The sequence below is a fragment of the Macrobrachium nipponense genome, chromosome 34, assembly GCF_015104395.2.
Source record: "Macrobrachium nipponense isolate FS-2020 chromosome 34, ASM1510439v2, whole genome shotgun sequence".
Taxonomy (NCBI): Eukaryota; Metazoa; Arthropoda; class Malacostraca; order Decapoda; family Palaemonidae; genus Macrobrachium; species Macrobrachium nipponense.
Window position 1 is genome coordinate 4085416 of NC_061095.1, and position 23396 is coordinate 4108811.

At 43.5% G+C, this 23396-nt stretch overlaps 1 protein-coding gene across 5 annotated transcripts in view; it reads right to left on the bottom strand.

Annotated features, from left to right (window-relative positions):
• Positions 1–23396, bottom strand: part of LOC135207852 (flotillin-1-like) — a 243089-nt gene that overhangs the window by 36014 nt on the left and 183679 nt on the right. For all 5 annotated transcript variants that reach the window (XR_010313072.1, XM_064239720.1, XM_064239717.1 and 2 more), the window contains 5 exons: positions 21021–21236; positions 19518–19598; positions 18872–18978; positions 18538–18748; positions 3238–3402 (listed from right to left, as the gene is read on the bottom strand). Coding sequence is in view for 4 of the 5 variants with exons in the window: in XM_064239720.1 (XP_064095790.1) it covers positions 3238–3402; positions 18538–18748; positions 18872–18978; positions 19518–19598; positions 21021–21236 (780 nt within the window). In the remaining variant the exon portion in view is untranslated. The remainder of the gene's footprint in view (positions 1–3237; positions 3403–18537; positions 18749–18871; positions 18979–19517; positions 19599–21020; positions 21237–23396) is intronic.

Sequence of the window (23396 nt, forward strand, 5' to 3'; positions counted from 1 at the left end):
GCGTCCTGTCGAGAGTCCTGCCGAGCGTCTTCAAAAGCGTCCTGACGAAACGTCTTCTTAGAGGACGAACGAGATCGGCGAATCGCCGGAGGAGACGCAATCGGCGAAAGAGACGAGCGAGGAGAGGGAGAAGGAGACTGCTTCGTCCTCTTGACGGGCAGTCTAAGGTCCTTCCTCCGCTTAGGCTCGATTGCTGCTGGGCGAGTCCTCTGAGCCATAAGCGTCGATAGTTGGTCCTGAAGGGACAGAAGAATGTTCTTCGTTGGAGAAGAACGAACAGAGGGTGCAGGACTGATCCTGCGAGAAGACCGAGGGGCGGGGTACGACCTCCTTCCTTCCTTCAACACAGGTACAGCTACCCTGCTTCTCAGGGATATTCGCGCCTGTGGGCGCCTGCAACCCAGCGTCCTCATCGGAGGAGATCTTACCTCTTTTCTGAGGAGGAAAAGCGTCATAAGCGTCCTCCGAAGAAAGAGGCGATACAGGACGTGAAGCGTCCTCAACACGAAACGTCCTTTTCAGCGGACGAGTGTCTCTCTGAGAGCTCCACCCCTTGCGCGGGGAGGACGCTTCGGAGGACGAAAAACAGTCCTTAAGGATGCGCGCCTGTGCGCGCTCCTTGGCAGCCTGGGACTTTGCAACAAGGCCTGCCGAAGGGACGCCAGATCGGTGGGGAGCCCCCGTAACCCTCTTGCGGCTTTCGACATACCCTCTCCCTGAGTCTTGGGAGTCCGATAGAGGTCTAGGCCTAGAGGCATTATGGGGTCGATCTGACGCCCCCTCCACAACACTAGGGGCACGATCACACACTTGAACTGAGCCAGTTTCCAAGGCTTTCACTTTGGTCTCCAGAGTGCGTAGAGATTCCAAAATAAGAGAGAGAGCATTAGCTTCTCCCGACACAGAATCAGGGCCCGAAGGCAACACAGGTTTAGGAGATGCAAACTCTACAGGTGTTAATACAGGTGAATTATTACCCTTACCTTTGGTAGAACCACTCCTGGAGGAAGACCTCCTGATCCTATCGCGTTCCAATTTACGTCGATAGGAATCATACACTCTCCAATCATCATCGGTCAATCTCTCACATTCATTGCACCGATTATCCACCAAACAATTATGCCCCCTACAACTCATACATACTGTGTGGGGGTCTACCGATGATTTCGGTAGCCTCACCTTACAATCAGTCCTCTCACACACTCTGAAACTCACTGCACTTGATCCCGACATCACGTTTACAGAAAAGCCAATCCAAAGTCAAAAAACGGTCCACTATCGCGTATGCCAATCCAACAATCCAAATCAATACCAAAAGACAATCAGATACTTAAATGCGAGCCAAATCCAAAAAATCCTGAGCGGAGGTCTGTAAACAGTTGTTTACCGACCGGCGATAGAAAAAAATATGAATAGAAAATGGGAATGGTTCCTGATATCCGCCTCCCAGCGGAGGGAATGGGTACTACCACCTGACCACCCACTGCGTGTGCCGCGAGTTTTGAAATTTCTGTCGGACTTCAGAAAATACAGCTATATATATATCTGTCAGGTAAGTGGCATAAACAAAATGCAATGCAGGCAACCCTTGAGAGAAATGGGTCCAAAACTCATATCTGAATCTACAATGAAAAAACCCCTCAGTTTCTTTCACTAAACCCTCACAAACCAGAAATGGACTGAATATTGTAATCAAGATAGCATCAGCTAACTACTCTTTGTCAAACAATAGCTGTATTCTCTTGAGGGCTTTAAAAAATTGAAGAATCTTGCTATTACTTTACCACACTCATATTAGTGGTACTAATTTATCTGGCACATGCATATTTGAGCTTTTAATCACTATTAATATCAATATAGTATCCAATATATTTTCTCCTTCGGGTAAGGGACATCAGTTAAAGGATACTGCAGTGGAATCAATTTGCACAGATGACAACTGAAGAGCAGAAATCCTGACACCTATCCCGGAGGAGAGGCACATTCGAAAAAATGAGGCTGATGGGAAAATGGCTGCACAACTTTTACTATCCTACCCAATTTCCATCTTTCATTCAAAAGCAAATTCTTATGGCGAGCATAGCAAGCCATATCCTACACAGTCCCATGAGGAGTTTACAGGAATCTCCTGACCATTAAAACGAGATACCTGAAGACAGGATAGGTAATATCCACAACCGCCTATATAGTTTCCTGACCAATAACTAAAAACCATGTACTAACTGTAATGACAACTATACATTAAAACCCGTTCAAATTTTCAATATATGCAAGTCATATACTATGAAATTCAAAGCTGGTTAGGAGCTATCTTTTAAACCTATGTAATGAATTATGAATTCCCATGCATATAATTGTATGCCACTGTACAATTCTAGCTTTCAACTTTCATATTTTCCACCACTATACAAACAGGTCACTTCTCCATAAAACTTATTGATCTCCTTACTATACAGTTTAAAGTTTATTCCTCACTGGAAAGATCCATATCTTCATCAACGTCCTTCATGGAAAAACTACGTAGACGCTTTGCGCCTGGTTTTGCTAAGACACCCTGCAGATAATACCAGGCACTGTGTTTATAAATTATCAAGCAAGCATCAGAACTGCACGATTTACTATACCATTCCAGAAATGATATCAATTGTTACAAACATTGAAAGAGGAAATTTATACTACGTATTTAACTTGATAGAACAGAGAAAAATAATTAAGGCAAACGTACATTAAAGTTACAGACCTGTTTTTATAGACACATAAGTATCAAGCTGCACAAAATGCAAAAGAAGAGCAGAAATCTTTTAAAGCTCTCACAGCGGACAGGCACAAGAACAGAAAGAGGGGCTACGGGAGAAAAGTTTGTAAGACTTTTAAAATTCTTCCATTGTTCTCATGATCATCATTCATTCAACAGCAAAGTCTTAGGGCAACCGTAGCAAGTCTAGAAATGTGACTTGGTGTTCTTTAAGCCATGACAAGAGACTTAGCTGATTTGTACCGTAAGCTACAGTAGTGTATCAGTTCATTGAGTTGTTTACGGAAACTCCCAAACCTTTAACGTGTGACGCTTGAAGATAGGAATGAGATGGTCCACAACAATAAACTCTACTTTTGACGAGAGTCCAGGCCAAGAGTGTAATGGAGAGACAAGAACAGATACACTCACTTCAAGTTGAAGCCCAGCGAGTGGAAAAGCCAACATAAAAACTTTTATGACAACGATGAGTAACCCCTTACCTTTGTGACGTCGATACCAGTCATATTCTTCACCATGTGTGGAACTTTGCTGATGATATCCATGACTTCGCCTGTCAATTTTGCAGCTCCTACTTCAGATTGTCCGGTGCTCACCATTGTCAGCTTCTTGGTCTGGGAGAGTGGTGCTGCGACTTCTGCGGCAATCTATAAAGGAACGTATGTTACTGAACAGCGTTAACTGAAGAAGTGGATCTAATTATTATTAAGTACCATAGTGTAACCAGATGATTGAGCTATAGGTTAATAACAACCTTTTTATCTCAGTGAGTGCTTATCTGAAGTTTATTTGAAATTATCCTTATCAATATATATTGAGCATTACGTACATTACTAATATATTATACATGTACAATTCATTATGCATTCACAATAATTCACATAGCCATAAATGAACAGTTGTCTTAACCTAAGAAATGATTGTCTTTCACTTCACCAATTATTTGTATTCTTACTTTCCCATTTTCTGAGAGAAAACCACTTCCTTCTCAAACTAAGGATCGAGATCTAATTATTCTGACATTTCAAAAAGATACTATGTCCGAGAATATAAAAAATTTTACTCTGTCATAAGATATATATTAATCATAGCAAAATGTAACAATCTGAAGCATGTCTTTTCTCTTTTCAGTGTTATAAAAATACCAAATTTGTAACTAATTTGTATTTTTCATAACTAACAAACCTGAGGTCTTAACATTAGGATTTACTAGCGCCAAGCTGGAAACCGGTAGAATTAAAATTACACTTGTGAGATCCAGGGACTAATGGCATCTATACCAGGTCACGGGGCATGTATACCCAGAATGCCCACGGCTACCTGTGACCCATCAGTTATATCTCTAACCCAGTTTAGACTGCTAGAGGGGTGGTTCGAGGTGGGCCTTTAACTGTTAAGACCTCAGGTTTGTTAGTTATGAAAAATACAAATTAGTTACAAATTTGGTATTTGTTCATACACGAAACAAACCTTCGGTCTTAACATTAGGATAGACTTACTATTGGAGGGAGGTAAGTCTCTACAACTGACTGGGAGTTTGCCACCTTATCCATTTCCGAATATATAGGGAAATTCTAAGAGAATGGACAATGAACCTAGGACCAAAGATATAAGCGGATCTATTGGTTTTCTCCCACTGGGTGTAGATACCATTCTACTGTTTACTCTTGTCCCTTGCAACTGGATCCACCTTCACCCCTCTTTTCCCTATTATTCAGAGGGGTGTGTTGCTACTGAAAAGTATATCATCACCTAAGATAGCTTCACAGTATGGCTGACCACCTCACCTGCATCTAGTCCGTTCCAGCACATGACGGGTACTCTTCCTTCAGATTGCCCGCAGTTAAAGGGAGTAGGAGAAAGTAGTAAAGAAAAAAGACGTCATCCCATTCATTCTACTTTCATACCTTCATCTTAGACTAGACGCAAATGACCCGCCAGGGGCACTGGATGAACTATATCACTTGTTGGCCGCCACCACTGGACCCAAGGAAAAGGTGTCCAAGGATCTATGGGCAACATCTTTCAAATAAAATGAGGTGAAAGTTGTTTGGCGTTTCCACACACCAGCTTTCAGAATTCTATCCACAGACATGTTCTTCTTAAATGCCAGGGAAGCACTCACGCCCCTGATATCATGAGCTCTAGCTCCCACCTGGCTATCTGACCCTCTGTCTTCTGCCGTATAAGCATCTCTGATCGTCTCCCTTAGCCAAAACGATATTGTATTCCTGGACACTTCCTTCTTGCTCCGTCCTGTACTTACGAACAACCTCCGGCACCCCGGCCTGAGGTGCCTTGTTCTCTTTAAGTACTCCCTTAGTGCCCTGACGGGGCACAGGAGCATCTCAGCTTTGTCGTTGTCTACAAAGTCTGCCAAGGAAGGTATGGTAAAGGAGTCGAATCTGCCGTCTACTATTGTTGGATTTTGGGTCTTGGCCACGAATTCTGGGACAAAACTCAAATACCATTGATCTCCAACCTCTCGAGTGCTTTATGAGATATGAGAGGCCATGGTAGCTTCCCCCACTCCTTTTGGTTGAAGCCAGGGCCAATAAGAAGACTGTCTTCAGGGTCAGGCTCCTATCCGTGGACTGCCTTAGTGGTTCGTAGGGGGGTTTTGTCAGACTACTCAGTACCTTGGTCAGATCCAATCCTGGGGCTTTTAGCTCCTTTGGTGGGCATGACTGTTCAGCTCCTCATCAGCATGGCCAACTCCCATGAAAAGACGATATGTCCACTCCTTTCATTCGTAAGACTGAGGCTAGAGCCGCCCTGTACCCCTTCACTGCAGATACAGACATATGTTTTCTGTTCTGAGATATATCAGAAAGTCTGCTAACTGCTGAATAGTGGTACCGAGTGGAGACAAGTTCCCTCTACGACACCAATCACAGTATGCTGACTATTTTCCTTGGTATACTGTCGCAGATGATTTTCTGATATTACCTACCATATCTGAGTTGCTGCTTTCTGCAAAAACCCTCGCGCTCGGAGGAGATACTTGACAGTCTCCACCCGTGGAGCGATAGGGACTTCACCGACTGGTGGTACCTCTCCACGTGCGGCTGACACAGAAGGTTGCTCCATGGAGGTAACTCTCTTGGCACATCTACTAGGAGTTCCAGTAGGTCTGGAAACCACTCTGCTTTCGGCCATAACGGGGCTACCAGGGTCATCTTGAGGTTCTGAGACCGCATTATCCTGTTCAGAACCTGACGGATTAGACAAAATGGAGGAAATGCGTACACGTCCAGATTGTCCCAGGGGTGTTGTAGAGCATCTTCTGCTACTGCCTCTGCGTCTGGGACTACTGAACAATACACTTCCCACTTTTTGTTGTACCTGGTTGCGAATAGGTCTATGATCGGTCCTTCCCACAACATGAGCCTCCTGTCCACTACCTGTTGGTGCAGGGACCACTCCGTTCCCAGAATCTGATCCCTGCGGCTCAACTTGTCTGCCACTATGTTTATTTTTCCCGGAATATACCTGGCCTTGATGTCTACCAGGTTCTCTATAGCCCACTGGTGAAGTTGAACTGTCATCACATGTAACTGCCGAGAAACTAGGCCTCCTTGCTTGTTTATATAAGCTACTACTGTGGTGTTGTCTGACATCAATACCACTGAGTGTCCCTTTACTCTCTCCCTGAATTCCTGTAGAGCCAGAAAAGCTGCTTTCAACTCCAGCACGTTTATATGGAGTTCTCTGTCCTTACAACTCCATTTTGCTGACACCATCAACTCCTCCATATGGGCTCCCCAGCCTTCTAGTGACGCATCCGAGAACAGCAAGAGGTCTGGGGAGGATTGTTGAAGGGGGACACCCACTGTCAGATTGTCGTCGTTCACCCACCACAGCAAGTCTTTCCTCACTTCTGCCGACAAGGGAATTTGCTCGTACGGGTGATCTACTGTTGGTGACCAAAACTCCTTCATCCTCCATTGTAGGGACCGAAGGTGTAGCCTTCCTTGTGGTACTAGCTTCTCCAGGGAGGTTAGGATTCCCAGCACCACCTGCCACTGTCTTGCTGGCTGTGTCTGTTTTCCCAGAAAGGCATTCACCACTTGTTTGCATTTCTCTACTCTTTGGTCTGTCGGGAATACTTTGGCTTGTGTTGTGTCTATCACCATTCCCAGATATTCCAAACGTTGACTTGGATCCACCTGCGACTTCTGATTCACCACAATACCTAGGCTGTGACAAAGCTGCAGGAGGGCCGCCCAGTCCCTGAGTAATTTCTCCCTGGACTTTGCTATCACCAGCCAATCGTCCAGATATCTTATTAGCCTGATCCCCTGGAGCATGCGCCCACGCCGACACGAGGGTGAACACTTTTGTAAAAACTTGAGGAGACGTTGTCAATCCGAAGCACAGGACCTTGAATTCGAAAGTTTTCCCTGCAAGACTGAAGCGGAGAAATTTCCTTGAAGACTGATGGACTGGTATCTGAAAGTATGCGTCCTTTAGATCGACTGTCAGCATAAAGTCTCCGATTCTGACTGCTTGTAGAACCGTTTTCGGAGTTTCCATCTTGAAACTGGTTTTCCTTATAGACAGATTCAGCGTTGACAGGTCTATTACTGTCCTCCACTCCCCGTTGGCTTTGGGTACCAGGAAAATCCTGCTGTAGAAGCCTTTTGTCGGACTGCATACTTGTTGCACAGCTCCTTTTTCCATCATCTTCTTCACTTCGTCCTGCAGAATAGTGGCCTTCTGAGATTTGTGGGCATAAGTGATGTGGGGTAATGGTTGATCTGTCAGGGGCGGGGTTACCTCGAACGGGATCAAATACCCGATCCTGAGAACATCCACCACCCACTGCTCTGCCCCTAGTTCCTGCCACACCTTCCAGTGATTTGCCAGGCAACCCCCCACTGGTGTGGCCGAGTGATGGGAGGCGCCCATCCTATCTTCTTGAGCCTCTCCCTCTTCCCCTATTGCCCCTTCCTCTGTTGTTTCTATTGTGAAAGGGCCGATGAGTTATCCTCTTTGGGGAAGAGGGTCTTGTGACTCTATTAGGGATGCTAGGGATGCTATGTCTCACTGTCTTCTTTCGAGACATCTGCTGTTGTCTTCCCTCCAAAGGAGTAGTTTGACTGTTAGACGTTTTCCTAACTGCCTGTTGCACCAACCTATCGTTAGTGTCCATCCTTCTTCTATCTATCGCCTCTTCCAGTATGACCTCTGGCAACAGCAGTCACGATTCCAAGATATCCCCATTCCTCATTGCTAACAGGGAATCAAAATCCACATTGCGGCTTAGTCTAGCCAACGCTGCATCTCTCCTCATTAGCAGGATATTTGCCCAAACATGGAATTTTTATTCTAAAATTAATATTAATAATACTTACCTGTATAATTTATCTAGCCCTTAATCCCCAAAAACCGCACCAAAATTTACCACATTGGCAACCCTGTTACCTCCTATTCTGTCCGCCAGTTGGCAACACTGTCGTTGACAGATACGAAAAACCTTCCCTCAAATCAGTTGTGATAGGCAGATCGTGGGGTAGGATGGGTGGGACTAGATAAATTATACAGGTAAGTATTATTAATATTAATTTTAGAATAAAAATTCCATATCAATAAACATTACCTTAATATAATTTATCTAGCCCGATTAACCACATTGAAAAGGAGGAGGGAATCTGAATACAATTTCCCCTTCGGACAGAATAGGAGAAAACAAACAAAGAAATATATATCATAGGCAGTCAAAACTCAACCCAAGGTCAAAGATACTAACAACTCAAAGTCTCCTACCATAATGCCACCAACTGCGGTAGCAACAGGACAAGGAGTAAGTGCATAGTCAGTCCGTCTGTACTAAGTCAGGTGCCCGACCAGGTGACCAGTCAGACGAATTGCGGACAGCAAGGCTGCACCCTGAAGACTATCAAGCACTATTCTTTCCCTAAAGGATGAGTGTCTGGACTGTCTGGGCGATTCAAAGCTAAGCAAACCTTGGGGGTGTATCAACGCAACCCGAAGTCGCCAGCAACAAATCGGCTCAATGAGCAACTCCTAACTCGAGCTTTCTGGTGGCCCAGAGAAAGGAGCGCGGAGCAAAAAGGCGATTCAGTCCCGAAGGACGAATGCCTGACAGTCCAACCTGGTCTCGTGTTACACGATCATCGGGGGTGTATCAACGCAACCGACTTCGTCAACAAGAAACTCAGGGCTACTAAATGTCGCCTGATCTCACACGAGTGTCTGACTCCGAGAAGACAGGTGAGACAAAAGTAGATGGTGAGCGAGTCACCAGAGTTACAGCAGACGATCCATCGACTAATTCCCTGTCCAGGACAGTGGAAGAAGCAGGAGTCGTCAGGACAAGCGAACCAGTGGCTAGTCCTAGGTCAGCATCGACTCTGGGAGAAGCGTAGTCGCCAGTGCCGACAACCCAGTGGCTGGAACCATTTCACACTGAAAATGGAAGCAGCATGAGTTGCCAAGCAGTCAGTCCTTGTCATCAAAAACACCAACAAACCTAAACCAAACTGGCCTAATTCCCATTATAACTACGATCAAAAACTGCCATGGGTTAATAATACAAAAACAAAAAATATATACAACAAAACAAAAATTAATGAATAATATACAGGTAGCAACCAAACGTAAAACAGGAAGACTACCTAATTCTCCTGTCTGACGACCTGTCCTGCCATCACCAACGGGCCCAAAGAACGAAGGTCGCCTAGAACTAGAGAAATATCCCTCAAGTAAAAAAGAGGCAAAAACAGAATTAGAACGCCAAGTCGCCGCCTCAAGCACCTTGGCGACTGAGACGTTCTTCATCAAAAAGCTACTGATGTAGCAACTGCTCTAATACTGTGTGCTCTCGGCGTCTGGTCTTCCCCCCACCCCAGCAGCCGAACCACCAGTTTTAACGATCAGATCTATGAGAAAAAAGGATACACCATTCTTTGAAATAGGTCTCTTGACATTCGGGGTGAAACAAACAGATGACGGGGACGACCCTGAATGTCCTTCGTGCGGCGTAAATAACATGAGAGCGCCCCTACCCTACAGGGCAAAGAACTAATTCCTCATTTAAATTACCAACAAAGTCGACCAGCGACTTCAGTACGAAAGACCTGGGAATGGGATTATCAGACGATTCAGTCTTTGCGACAAATTCAGGAAGGTATGACAAAATCATGTCTTGTCCAGATCTGGCAACCAGTAAAGAGAGTGCTTGCAGTTCACCCACCCTCTTGCTGTAGCCAGTGAGACAAGGAAGAGTGTCTTAGAAGAGAGGTCCCTAAATTTGGCAGAATTCAGAGGCTCAACGGAGGGAACCTTAAGGCTTGAAGGACTTTGTTAACGTCCCATGTCGGAGGCGAACACTGCGGCCTGGGTCGAGATAGGAAAAAGATCGAAGTAAATCTCTAATGAGACATACAAGAATGAAGGAGATCTTCAGGAAGGCCTTGGCCCTTTAAAAACATAGGAAAGCATAGACCTATAACCCTTAATGCACGAAGGTGACAGGGCCCTGTCATGATGGTAAATGAACTAAAAACTCCGCTACTTTCGGTAAGGAAGGTCTAGAAATTGAATGTCCTTGAGACTTACACCAACGTCTGTAAACCGACCATTTAGCCTGATAATTTACTCTGGTTGATTGCCGCCTGGCAAGAGCCAACTGTCGCGCCACTCTGGAGGAGAACCCTTCGTGCTTGGAGAACCTCCTGACAGTCTCCAGGCATGAAGATGAAGCATGTGGAGCCTCTGATGGAACCGATGAAAATGGGGTTGTTTGAGAAGATCTGGTCTCTCTGGCAGCGAATGGGGGGTGGGGGGTTCCACCAGTGCTTCCAGAAGGTCGGGAAACCACTCCTTCTGTGGCCAGAAGGGGGCGATCAAGGTGAGATCCAGACGCTTGGTTGCCCTCACTTTGTTGAGGACTGACCTCACCAGAGAGAACGGAGGAAAAGCATAGGCTTGAAGTCCCTCCCAGTCCTGCAAAAGAGAGTCTGTCCCGGCACTCTGAGGAGTCTGGTAAGGGGCGAAGAATATCTGGCACCGAAAATTCAGTGGGGTGGCAAACAGATCGACTGTGACAGGCCATTTCTTCCTGAGGCTGTCGAAGACTTCCTGGCAAAGTGTCCACTCCGACCCTTGAACTTCGTTCGGTCTCGACAAGGCGTCTGCTAAGACGTTGTGATGGCCCAGGATAAACTGAGGGACCAACGTAATCCCCCTGTCTTCTGCCCAACACAGGATTGATCGGGCTTCTTGAGTGAGAAGATCCGACTGTGTGCCGCCTTGGTTTCTCAAGTACGAGACTGCTGTGTGTTGTCGCAAAGATCGCGACAACCGACTCCAACAGTTGTTCCTGAAATGAAAGAAGGCCTAGGTACACTGCCCTCAGTTCCCTCCAATTTATTGACATGCTCCTCTCCTCCTCTAACCAAAGGCCCGAAGCGGCTTCGGAGCCCGGTGTGCGCCCCAACCTTGATCCGAGGCGTCTGACCAAAACTTAGGTCCGGAGGAACCGAAAGAAGAGATGTCCCTGACTTGAGGCGGTGAACTTGCATCCACCAACGGAGATCCTTCTGACATTGTGGAGAAGAGGCGACTATCGTGTCCTCGGACACGAAATCCCATGACTGGCGAAGTGTCGACTGAAGGGACCTCATTCTGAGACGACCTCCGGGAACCAGTTGGATGAGGGATGACAAATGGCCCAGGAGAGACCTCCAAAGAGAAACTGGCTGCGTTACGGAGGACAAAAATTCTTCGATCAGACTCAGAAGCTTGTCTATCCGTTTCTGAGCGGGAGAAGCCCTCAAAATCTGGGAATTCAATAAAAACAATCCCCAGATAAGTCATGATCTGGCAAGGGATTAGATTGGACTTGTCGAAGTTTGACACGAATGGCCCAACTTCGACACAAAGAGAACAGAACTATCTCCCTCGACCGGAGACATTTCTCTAGAGATTGGCTGGACTAGCCAATCGTCCAGATACCGAAGCATCCTTACGTTTAAACTGATGCAGAATAGCTGAAACAGGAGCCATCACCCAGAGAAAAGACCTGTGGAGCAGTGGTGAGGCCGAAACAAAGGGTCTTGAACTGGAAAACTCCCGAGTCCATGAAAAAACCGAAGGTAAGGTCTGCTTCTTGGATGGATGGGGTTGGATTTGCAGATAAAAGCATCCTGCAGATCGATGGAAATCATCCAGTCCCCCCTCCTGACGGATGAAAGAACAGTCTGGACCGTCTCCATCACTGAACTTGGACTTTAGAATGAACTTGTCAAAACGAAAGATCTATGATGGGGCGCCAGGCACCCGAGGCCTTTAGAACTAACAAACATCCGAGAGTAAAACCGAGAAAGGAGGAGCTCGCTCTATGGCATCCTTCTCCAAGAGGGCCGAAAGCTCCTTCTCCAAGGCTTGATCCCTGATTGAGTGAGGGGAATAACTGCTGAACTCGAGAGGACGATTGGAAAGTGGAGGTCTGGAAACAAAAGGGATCTCGTAACCTTCCTTCAGGACCTCCACACCCAAGCATCCACCGCTCTCCCCTGCCAAGCTGACCAATGGCGGGAGAGACAAGCTCCTACTGCGGTCTCCAGGTGAGGTGATGACTCCTACTTCCGAAAATTCTTACGCAGAGACAAGGGAAGAAGAAGAAGAAGAAGAAGAAGGTCCTCCTGGAGGTTGAGCTCTTTCTCTGCCCTTAGAGCCACGCCAAGAACCTCTCCCGCGTTTCAAAGGGTGAGCACCAGAGGATGAAGAAGAGGCACCAGCAAGCTGAGATGTACTCTGGAAAAAGAGCCAGAAGGAGGTTGTTGGGCTGGAGCAGAAGGTACAGATCTGGTCCTAAACTTACGCCTTACTCCTTGAAGGAATGGGAGGAAGACCAGAGGAAAAAAGCTCTTGATAAGGCCCAGTGAGCTTGGGAAGAGGCATCACCTTGATGTTCCTTCAAAACCTCAGAAAGCACAGAAATATCGAAAAGAAAATCGCCAAAAGAGAGAGGGACAACAGACGGGTTCTCTGAATCTCCGATACAGAGGAGGGTAACTGCGACAAATACAGGTTACGCCTTAGAGAAACAAGAAAGGCCTGCATTGAAGCAGCAAGCTCGTTCTGATCTACAGAAGCGATTGAAATGGATGAGCAGAATTTCTCAGAGGAGCATCAGGAGGAACAAACCCGGAGTCCTTGATATACATTAAAAGCCCTCCGAGGACCCACATATTGAAGGATTGAGCTTCTTGTAAGGAGCTCATAACAGCCTCCATAGCAATAAAATCTTCAATTGAGACAGAGACCGAAGCCTTAGAAGGCAAGGGTTGACTTGAAAGTCGGACAAAATCAGGATTTGGCTTGGGGGGTCGAGAGAATGAAGAATCATCCGCCACCTGGTAAACTCCTCTCCGGTGTCGTAGAAGAGAAGAGAGCTTCCTCTTCCCTTCCCCGATCACCTTCGAAAGTTTAGCGGCAACGTCCGCCTCACTCTCGCGAACCTCTGGGCAAAGGGGAAAACGTAAAAATTCCCGTGACCGGGAAGGACCGTCAAGAAAAATCCCTTCTGTAATACAACGAGGCGGAGGCTGCTTCTGCTCTTTAGGCCTCGCCTGAGGAAGAAAACTCAAAATTAAATCAAAAAGTTCCTTTTTTTTTTGAGTTCCTTGAATTACAATCATGACATCCATTCGAGGAAACATCAATATCACACGAATCCGCGTCATCATCATCATCATCGTCAGATCCTAACTTAGAAACTTCCTCTGAAGTTAAAATCCTGACGACTACTATCTTAGGTCTGACACTTAATATCCCTCCCCCCTTCTCCTAAATAAGCGCCCTTTGGCACTGTTACGGGACTAACAGGGGACACGTTGGGTAAAGATTCGTTAGGCACCTGCCCGGACCGGATCCCCCCTAGGCCTTCGCCACGACGGGGTTCACAAGCCGGGGTATCTGTCGCACCGTTACCCATGGTGCTGTCGACAGGTACCTGACGAGGAGCTGAAAATGAATCTAAAAGTGTGTTAGACATTCTAGTAAAGGCTTCTTGAAAATTCTCTGACAGATTGTTAAACTTAGCAGAAATATCTCTATCTAGACTAAGCTGTAATTTCTTAAATTCTGTTTCCCGGTAGTTTTCCATTGCCAAAATCTTCGAATCTACATCAGAAATAACTTCACTAATTACCGGTTGTACAGGGGCAAAGCATCAATTAATTCGGAGTCGGAGTCGTACGATACCGAAACCGAAGAGCCAGAATCATGAGCGCCCAAGTCAAAGAATTCGTTAGATAGTTCTAGCATCGATTTCTTTTTCTCCTTAACCGATCTTTTACGCTGCAAGATTGTTTGGCGTTTCATATAAGCAGTCATATCCTCGTCAGACCAGGGCTTACATACGTCACAACGAGAAGTCAAGTCACAAACCTGTCCACGACAAGAGCTACAAATGTCATGTGGTTCATACTCCCTGCTATCATCCTTGTCCCACAAACCGGGCAGTTCCTGATGTTGCTGGCAGAAGGAAGCATCGTAATTTCTTGGTAATCCATTGTAGAATTGGACAGGTCAGTAGTTCCGGGTCGCGCAAAAGTTCGTAATTTAAGATAAGAACCACTACAGAAATCAAAGTTAATTCACTATTTCGTGATGTAATGCGTGAGTGGTAATTCATATAAAGTCTCATTTAACAAATAATGAAAGCTTTAAAGGCACAAAAATGTTTAAGGAAATTTATAAAGAGCGGCCGTGATGTAAACAACACGGGCGCTCGTTAACAACTGTTTTGAGGGAAGGTTTTTCGTATCTGTCAACGACAGTGTTGCCAACTGGCGGACAGAATAGGAGGTAACAGGGTTGCCAATGTGGTAAATTTTGGTGCGGTTTTTGGGGATTTAGGGCTAGATAAATTATATTAAGGTAATGTTTATTAATATTGGCACTTACGTTTGTCAGGTACGCAATCGCCTTGGAACCTGACTATAGTAATCTAATGAACAATGGTTCATCCACTACTTTTCTTGTTGCTTCCGAGGATGCAATCTTCGCCACTGCTGTTGACCAAAGGTCTAACCAAGAAGCAGCCTGAAAGACAGAAGAAGCTGTTGCTTCTAACGTAGCAGCCTCTTGGTACGTCATCGAAGGGCACTCCATTTTAACCTGATCCAAGGTTAATCCAGGCCTTAACCTTACAACATTAGGGTTCATTTGTCTAGACAGCAAAGGGACCTTCGGTGTCGTATAATATTTCCTTTGCTTTATCATTGGAGGGGGAATAAATTTAAATGATCTATTAGATCTTAAGGAATTATCCCTCCCTGCAATCTTTGCGTTTACGTGTTGCAAGACCGATTCCGCATGACTCGAACAAGGCAATTCACACGACACCTTGGTATCCCTCTTTAGTCCAAATGCCATGTCAATTCCAGGAGGAAGCATACTGGCCGGTGTTTCTGTCTTCTCCGAAAGGTTATTGAATTGACGAATCAACTCAATCACCTCTGCATACGAGGCCAGAAACTCTTGGTTTTCTCCTTCCTCCGGCTCTAGTGTACCATTCTCCGTCACAAGGGATGTTGTCTCGCCTCTATCTTCTGACAGACGGCCCGGAATTCCACGGCCGCCTGCCCCTACGGCCGCGGTCTCTTTGATCTTTGCTGGCCGCTGTTGGCTCGATCCCGGATAGTCAGCAGAGGGAACGAGAACGTCTCACTCTTTCTCTGCTCACGGATCTAGAGAGAGGAATCTCGTCTAGATCTCCAAGATGAAGGCTCCCTTAAGACAGATATAAGTTCGTCTCTATTAGTATTGGCATCGTTTTCGAGCGTCGGCGAGCCCGGCCTCGACCTTCTATCCAGACGGACACTGCCTTCCACGAACGTATCCGCCGAGGTTGCCAACTCCTTATTTTTCGTACTTTTAATAGGAGTCTTATCGTCCTTCGTACGTATTTTGAACGGCCTTACGGGCGAAACTGGGACCTGCATTCCATCCTCTGCTGCCCCTTTCGCCGCCAACGTCGATTTTACCAGAGGTATCGCAGTTTTTGCGATCTGAACTGGCAACTCCGCCTCGGCCGCTAGCCCGCCGGCCATCACCTCTCTCGCTTGTTCGGATTCTTGCGAACGGCTTCGTCTGCCAACCTTGTGCTTAATAGCCGCTGACTTCCCGACCTTCCTACTGACTTGGAAATGACAGTCTTGGTCCGAAGATGAGGAAGAATTGATTCTTCTCCTCTTAGCCCTAGGATCCGCCAGGAACTCCCGAATCCTCCTCCAACGCTTGACTGGCGCTCGCCGTGACGTTATCGGACTTAGCGATGACGCCGAACTAGAGGAAGAAGACGAAGAAGGCAAATCACACTTTTTCTTTTTGTCTCTCTTATTCATTCTCTTCTCTATATCCTGTAATTTCTGCATTACAGTTTGCATTGACGGGTCAGAAGGCGTATTAGCGTCTGGGTGCAGTGAAAAAGGCCGAGAATCGGTCTGTGACGTCATTAAGCCTGCCATATCAGTGTGTGACGTATGTTGTGACGTCATCCCTCTCGTAGGGAGAGACTGAGAGGTTTCTGCTGGCAACCGCACGTTTGCTGCCAAACTACCTCCCACGTTCTGCATCGCTGTAAACACTGAGTGGGATGGTGAAGCCGCGCATTTAATTCCATAAATTGCAAGCCCGGGGGATGAGGAACATTCAGCGCTGCCGGACCCTGCTGGAACCGTGACGTCATATAATGCGCAAGCAGACCATCCAAGGTTGGTACGCCTGGTAGGCCTAGCGCTGACCACGTACCATCTAACCTATGCGCTTGCGTAGCAGGAGCCTGGAACAAAGATGGCGGATCTCCCCCTCTACTTGTTGGGAACAAAGGAGAGTGCATATTATTCATAAGATTACCCAAGGCCCCTCCTGACGTTTCCGATACAGAACCGCTAGGAGAAACCGAAGGGGTATGAGACAAATCAAAAGCAGGTGGAGAAACATATGGAGCAGCCTGGTTTATTGCCGATACAAAAGAAGCCGGTAAGGTTTGGTCATCCAAAGATGGCGTCACCACCTTCCTTTAGTATTGGCTTTTCTCATAGAACTTCTTCCACTGTTCCACCGACCAACCGCGACAAACAGAACACGGATTAGTAACCGTACATACGTTTTCCCTGCACCTACTACACGTTGGATGAGGATCCGTCGACACCGAAGTTAGGAACCTAGAACATGGAAAGCCACTGACTCCTGGGCATTTCCTTTGTCTCCTCTTCGAAACGGTAGACGATCCCGATGTTGAGGCAAAATTCTCCATCATACCACGTATACACTCTTACCACACACTGATCACACTTGGAGAAAAAAAAGGAATGAAAAATAAAAAATGAAATGGATAAAGAACGGGCAAACTGAAAAACCGGCTTTAAATCAGATAGACAGTAACACGTCTTATCTTAAAAGGCGGTAGGAAAATAACTGGTGGGTCACAGGTAGCCGTGGGCATTCTGGGTATACATGCCCCGTGACCTGGTATAGATGCCATTAGTCCCTGGATCTCACAAGTGTAATTTTAATTCTACCGGTTTCCAGCTTGGCGCTAGTAAATCCTAATGTTAAGACCGAAGGTTTGTTTCGTGTATGAACAAAGTACTTTTATCATTTAACAAAATGAATTAAGAGCCAATAAAATTGAGGGTATTTCTTAAGGAAAAATAAAGGATCAGTATTAAGCACATGCTAGAACAACCCAACAGCTATTACTTGAAGAATTTAATTTGGTGCAAACTTAAAATGTAAGCTAATATATATATCTCAGTTCAAACACCTCACTGCATGAATACAACACTGATTTAACTCAAAAGATTTGTTATCAACACCTGCAAAGCTAAGAGCTTAGGAGAATATTTTCTTAGCAAGCTCGTTACATGCTTACATAAAAATCACAATTACAAAATTGGTAAATTACACCAATCCTGTTTCTGTCATACTCTGGCAAGGATTAGTCTAGCTCAAGGAAAGCTATATGACCACACTTCAAAGAGCTTCATAAGCAAGAGAAAGCTTACTAAGCAGACTAGTTCTCAGGACATAGCGAGCACAAAATTGGAAAAGGGAAGAAGTTCAGAAAGAATTTACAGCTGGGGAAACACCACCATTACCACGAGGAATGAGAGTAAGTGGCTAGATGTCAGTCAAGCAAGATAAGTGAGTCTCGGGAACAGTACAGTGTTCTTATTATACTTGGGAAACTGATGTACCTTTCGTTTTCAAAATTGGCCAGTCCTGTGAGAGTCGAAATTTCAAAACTTGGTGGTGGGCAAGCTACTTCATTAAGTATTAAAATGCAAAATGAACTGAGGTTTTTTGCTTTCACTTTAGCCTTTAGTGATTTTTAGAAGTGAACATTTGCAACTTTTGACATGTCACTCTTTCAGCAAGAGAGGCAGGAGCTTGAATTTGTGGCTGTTAAAGAGGTCTATATTTCAAATTGCAAATCTTATCATAAACCATCTATGACAGTGCAGTATAATATAGAAACTGTGTATTGGCCAGGAGGTAACAAGGGCCTCAAGAGTGAGGTGGCCTTCTGTCAATCCTCTCATTTTAAACAGGTCAGTGTGTCAGAAAGATGCTGATCAATAGGTTTGTTCCCTCACTACAAAAAAACACATTTTCCAATAAAATATTCCTACAAAAACTTGCTTCATTTTTCTTTTCAGAATTAAAACTTATAAAAATTCACATCCAAAAGAGCATAAACAGACACCACCCTACTTACAAGCGAGTTACGTTCTGCTTACCTTTGGCATAGTTGCAAGGTACATCTCCAGCATGGCAGCTTCCTTGTACTCCTTCATTGCTTCTGCTTTCTGTTGCATAATCATGGCCTCAGCCTTGGCCTTAGCTTCAACAGAGTAAGCCTCAGCTTCACCCTTCACACGGATAGCTTCTGCTTCAGCCTCGGCCTCCAGCAGTGTCCTGTTCCTGGCAGCTTCCGCCAACTTTTCAAGCCTAAAATGGATGATTTGTTTTCAAACATTTCATAAAGAAAGTCTAGCATCTACATGAATAACCATCATATTCACACTCAGCTATACCATTACATATACAGGTAAATTTCTGGTGGAAAATTACTTGAACTTCTCTGCATCAGCTGACTGCTTCACCGTGGCCTCCAACTCGCGCTCACGACGCTGGATTTCCTGGTCCTGGATGTGAACCTCTTGGGCTCGTTCCACCACCTAGTTCAATGAGAGTGGATGGTGCAATGGCAGTTTCTAATATCAAAATTAGTTTCTAACATTAAAACTAAGTCATCAATCAGCATTACTATTATATATTGGTATTTTTCTTACAATAAAACTAAATATTTTTTAAATATTTGCCAACCAGCCCGAGAAGAGTCTACTTGAGACTCAGAGGTCTGGAAAAACTAACCCCTATTAATAATAATAATAATAACTTAAATATTTGCCTAAAATATTTGCTTCATGACTCCAGTTTCATGAATAACATAACCTATTAGAACAGCTCCTAATGATAAAAGAACCTCTTTGAGTAAGCTTCTAGTAAGCTTGTTAGCTATCAAGCAGGTATTTTACTACTGATACTGTGTGAGATGATCATTATTTGACTTTGGCCTCTTATGACACAAAAACATACCTTGACATATTCATTTGTGCTTTGGTAAATACACATTCTAAATTAAGAGCAACAAGTGGCTGTTACATTTACTTTCTGTTCATAAAAGATGTAACTGCAACATACAAAAATGTCTAACCTTGATCTGCATCTGTTCCTCCTTGATTTTCTGTCGTGTTTTGGCTGCCTGAAGTTCATAAGCCAGTTCAGCTTCAGCTTTCTGAAAAATCATAAGATCATCTTCAGTAATATCAATTGGTGGGTGTCGTCTTGTGAACGTAATGAACAGTTCAGCCATACCATTACCCGAGTCAGTGATAATCATATAATACAGCAATTGCTCTTAACATTTATATTACAAATTAGTATATACAGTACAAACTAAGGAAACTGGACTATTAGAGATAAATACACATGAACAGCTATCAATTGATTCAAATACTGACTGTACAATAATGCTCAGAATATATAACTCAGATTGTAAGTCTGGTATGGTGTAAAATGAGGAAGTTATTTATGTACAGAGAAATTTGAGAATTTGAATTCAACATCTGCAATCAAACACTCCTGTTAGTTACAGTATATTTCGGCGTATAAGTCGACCGGAAGATAAGTCGACCCCCGAATTCTGAGTAAATTTTTATGATTTTAACTAATATCGGGTATATTAGTCGACCTATAAAATGTGAGGCCAACCGTACGCTCAAAATAAGCAGCAGGGTAAAACGTATCATATAAAATAACCTGAATGTTATTACGGTACATAAGTTGCTCTACTTACCATATGAAATACAGGTAATATACTCGGTATATCAACAAATCTGTGTAATATATAAAAGATGGATACTGGCAAATATGATTAGAAATGATGAAACGAAAGATATGTTACTCGTGTGTAATGTAAACAAACAAAGCGCTAACTAACGCTGCATAACAGCCTACGTATATATGTATGTACAAACTGCCACTCAAGTTAATGCTTTGATTGGGTTGTTAAAACAACGACGTGCCGGTATTTTATTATGATGTTGGAATATTCTTTGACTAGTGGTTCTTCTATGGCATAAACAGGCTCATTTGAGGGAAAACGAACCTGCAGTTGATTCACCAGATTCAAACCGGGATCCTTATGATGAAACCGTGAATGATAATTTGTTTGATGAATGATTTAATTCAAGTGACGATGACTCAAGTCATTTTGAAGGATTTTAAATACATATTTACCATTAAATACGAATTTTTTTATTTTATTTTATGTGATAAATAAAGATTTCATACCATATATAAATGTTTTTGAACAATACCCCGGTAAATACAAAACTGTCAGAGTGAACGCATCCTTCTCAATTACGGTACTACAAATGGCTACGCAATGTTTACACTTGCTGTGTGATTGGGGTTTCTTCAAGTTACTTTGATTTTTTTCATTTTATTTAAGGTAATGGATGTCATTGTTATTAGCCAACTGTAAAGCCTGGATTCCTGTACCAATATGCCAAAATAATAAAGATTCACTTTTTGTTACCGTTAGATAAGTCGACCCCCTAATTTTGGCATGATTTTTTGGGGCTAAAGGGTCGACTTATACGCCGAAATATACGGTATTCTAGAGCTTCTAAACCATGACAAGGAAAATTCTTACCTTGGCATTCACTTCCATGTCATAACTGGCTTTCTTCAACTCAAAATCACGCTGAGCCTTTGCAATTTCAGTGTCGTTTATGTACTTGGCTGCCATACGCTCTTCTTCTGCAATGGCTTCCTTAATCTGAGAATCCTTTGAAGCTTCTGCTTCACCTATGCGAGCGTCTCGCTTGACCTCTGCCGTTCGAGCCATACCGAGCGCGTCCAAATAGCCCTTTACAAAGATGAAGGGAGAACATTTAGTGATCGACGTGATAATATACATAGAAAAAATCATTACTATTTTGTACTCTATAAAGTCATCTAACAAGGAATGGTAAATTGATAACTACTACTATAATCAAAATGGTTTTACCAGATCAATAAAAAATAACAAGAATGCTCTTGGAAAGTTTAGGGGAAAGATAAATTCAACGTACTTACAAAATACTCTATGGTATACAACAATAAACAACTGGAAACCTTTGGTACTATATACTATAATGTATTGAAAAAAAAATATCACTGCTAAATACTTTCTATCCATCAAGGTAAAATACTTGAACTTTAGGAAATTAATAACAGTTGCTAGAACAATCATCAAAGGGGTAGGGTAGTAAAAAGGCAATATTTCTGAATCTCTACAATATCGCTGTATTGAAAAAATTCTCAGTATCTCAAAGTACAAAAACAAATAAAAACATTTCAAACTAATGCCATTCATAGCAGATTTTAACTGAATACGGCAATAACCTACAGTACCACATTCTTTAAAATGCTAAGCAAGCTTAGCCAATATTTATACATTTCACTTAAAAACTGACAACGGTGCCCAGAAGCAATGCAGTCATGAGACAGAGTGAAAACGCCAGGACATTCAGTTTACGTGAAGACTGCATGATAAATTGTGCAAGTTATCTGAACTTGAATTGAGTATATAAGCACCTACTTCAAATGCTTATCAAATGAGCTATGCATTGCTAAGGAGTCAATGGATAAAGAGGCTAATACACTATGTTTATGATGAACAATACCGGCATAAGTAGGAGGAAAAGCAAATCAAATTCAAAACTGACATAACCCACTTGGGGAAAAAATAAAAATATGCAAAATTTACAGTAAACAAAGATTTAAAATGAGAACAAAAACTCTTTTACAAGAAAACCAAATTTTCTTTTTTCATCTGAAGAGGAAAATTGGCTTTATCAGTGAGATGGAAGCATCATTGTCTTGATGCAATGAACTGTACGGTGCTCTACAGTGAAACGTAAACGAATAGCAAAAAAGCAACACTACAACAATGCCACTACATCACAGCAACCAAGGCCAACAAACGAAACAGAATTACGATGATCTGAATTCCACATTACTTGGTGCGTACACAAACGGAAATGGAAACCACAAATAAACGGTGATAGATTCATTCAGGTCTCTACAACAATCTTTAGCCATCATTACATTCCTTAAGTAAGATAACATAACTTGTACCAACCTAGTGGTGCTCACCTCAACGTTAAAGGCCATTGAAAATGAGTACCATAGCATCAACGCACTGCTACAATAGCACCTTCATGTACAGATTTCACATAATTAGGGAAATCAGTTGAAATCAGTAACAATGTCAACCTTACACTGTTCAAAATAATCACATACGGATTTAGAACTAATATCTTGCTACCCTAAGAGGTGCACTTTAATCTTTCGTGGGTCAGATTACATCCTAAACTTGTCTCCATTGCTTGCGGCTATGTATTTTTGCTGCTAAGTGATTCCCCTGAGGCATTTCTCCAACTAATTTCTATTATAGTGTTGTAACTGCACTGAACACTGTGGTATACTAGCTGCTAGATTTTTATGATTATATTTTCATAACCAATGCAGTGAAGGATAAACGGTCCTACAGAAACTAGTGCCACAGTTATCCCAACGCAATTCTTGACTGGGTAGTGACAATGAAATAACAGAAAGGATCATAACATGTAGCCTAACATGAAATACTAAAATGAAACTTACCCATTTTACTTTACCAACAACATAAAATAAATGGATTTCATAAACTCAATTCTTACAATACGCATAACCAGAGAAATACTGTACTGTCTAGCCCTTTTTATTTCTTCATTATCAGGATACATGGCCTATAACATAGGTAGCCTGAATAAGCTACCCATCCTATGCATTTTATTCACAACATATTTTGAGTACAGAACTCAGAAAATCTTCTTTTTTTTGTTTTTTTAACTTAAAGATTTTCATAAAGTTAGCTTCAACTCGGGCTATGCAGTCTTCGTAAGCTAAAATCTATCGGGATTTATGATCTCCCAGACCTCTAGGTACAATAAAAGGATATCAATTTACTAAAAAAATTAACGATGTATTATTTCTCTCACATAGG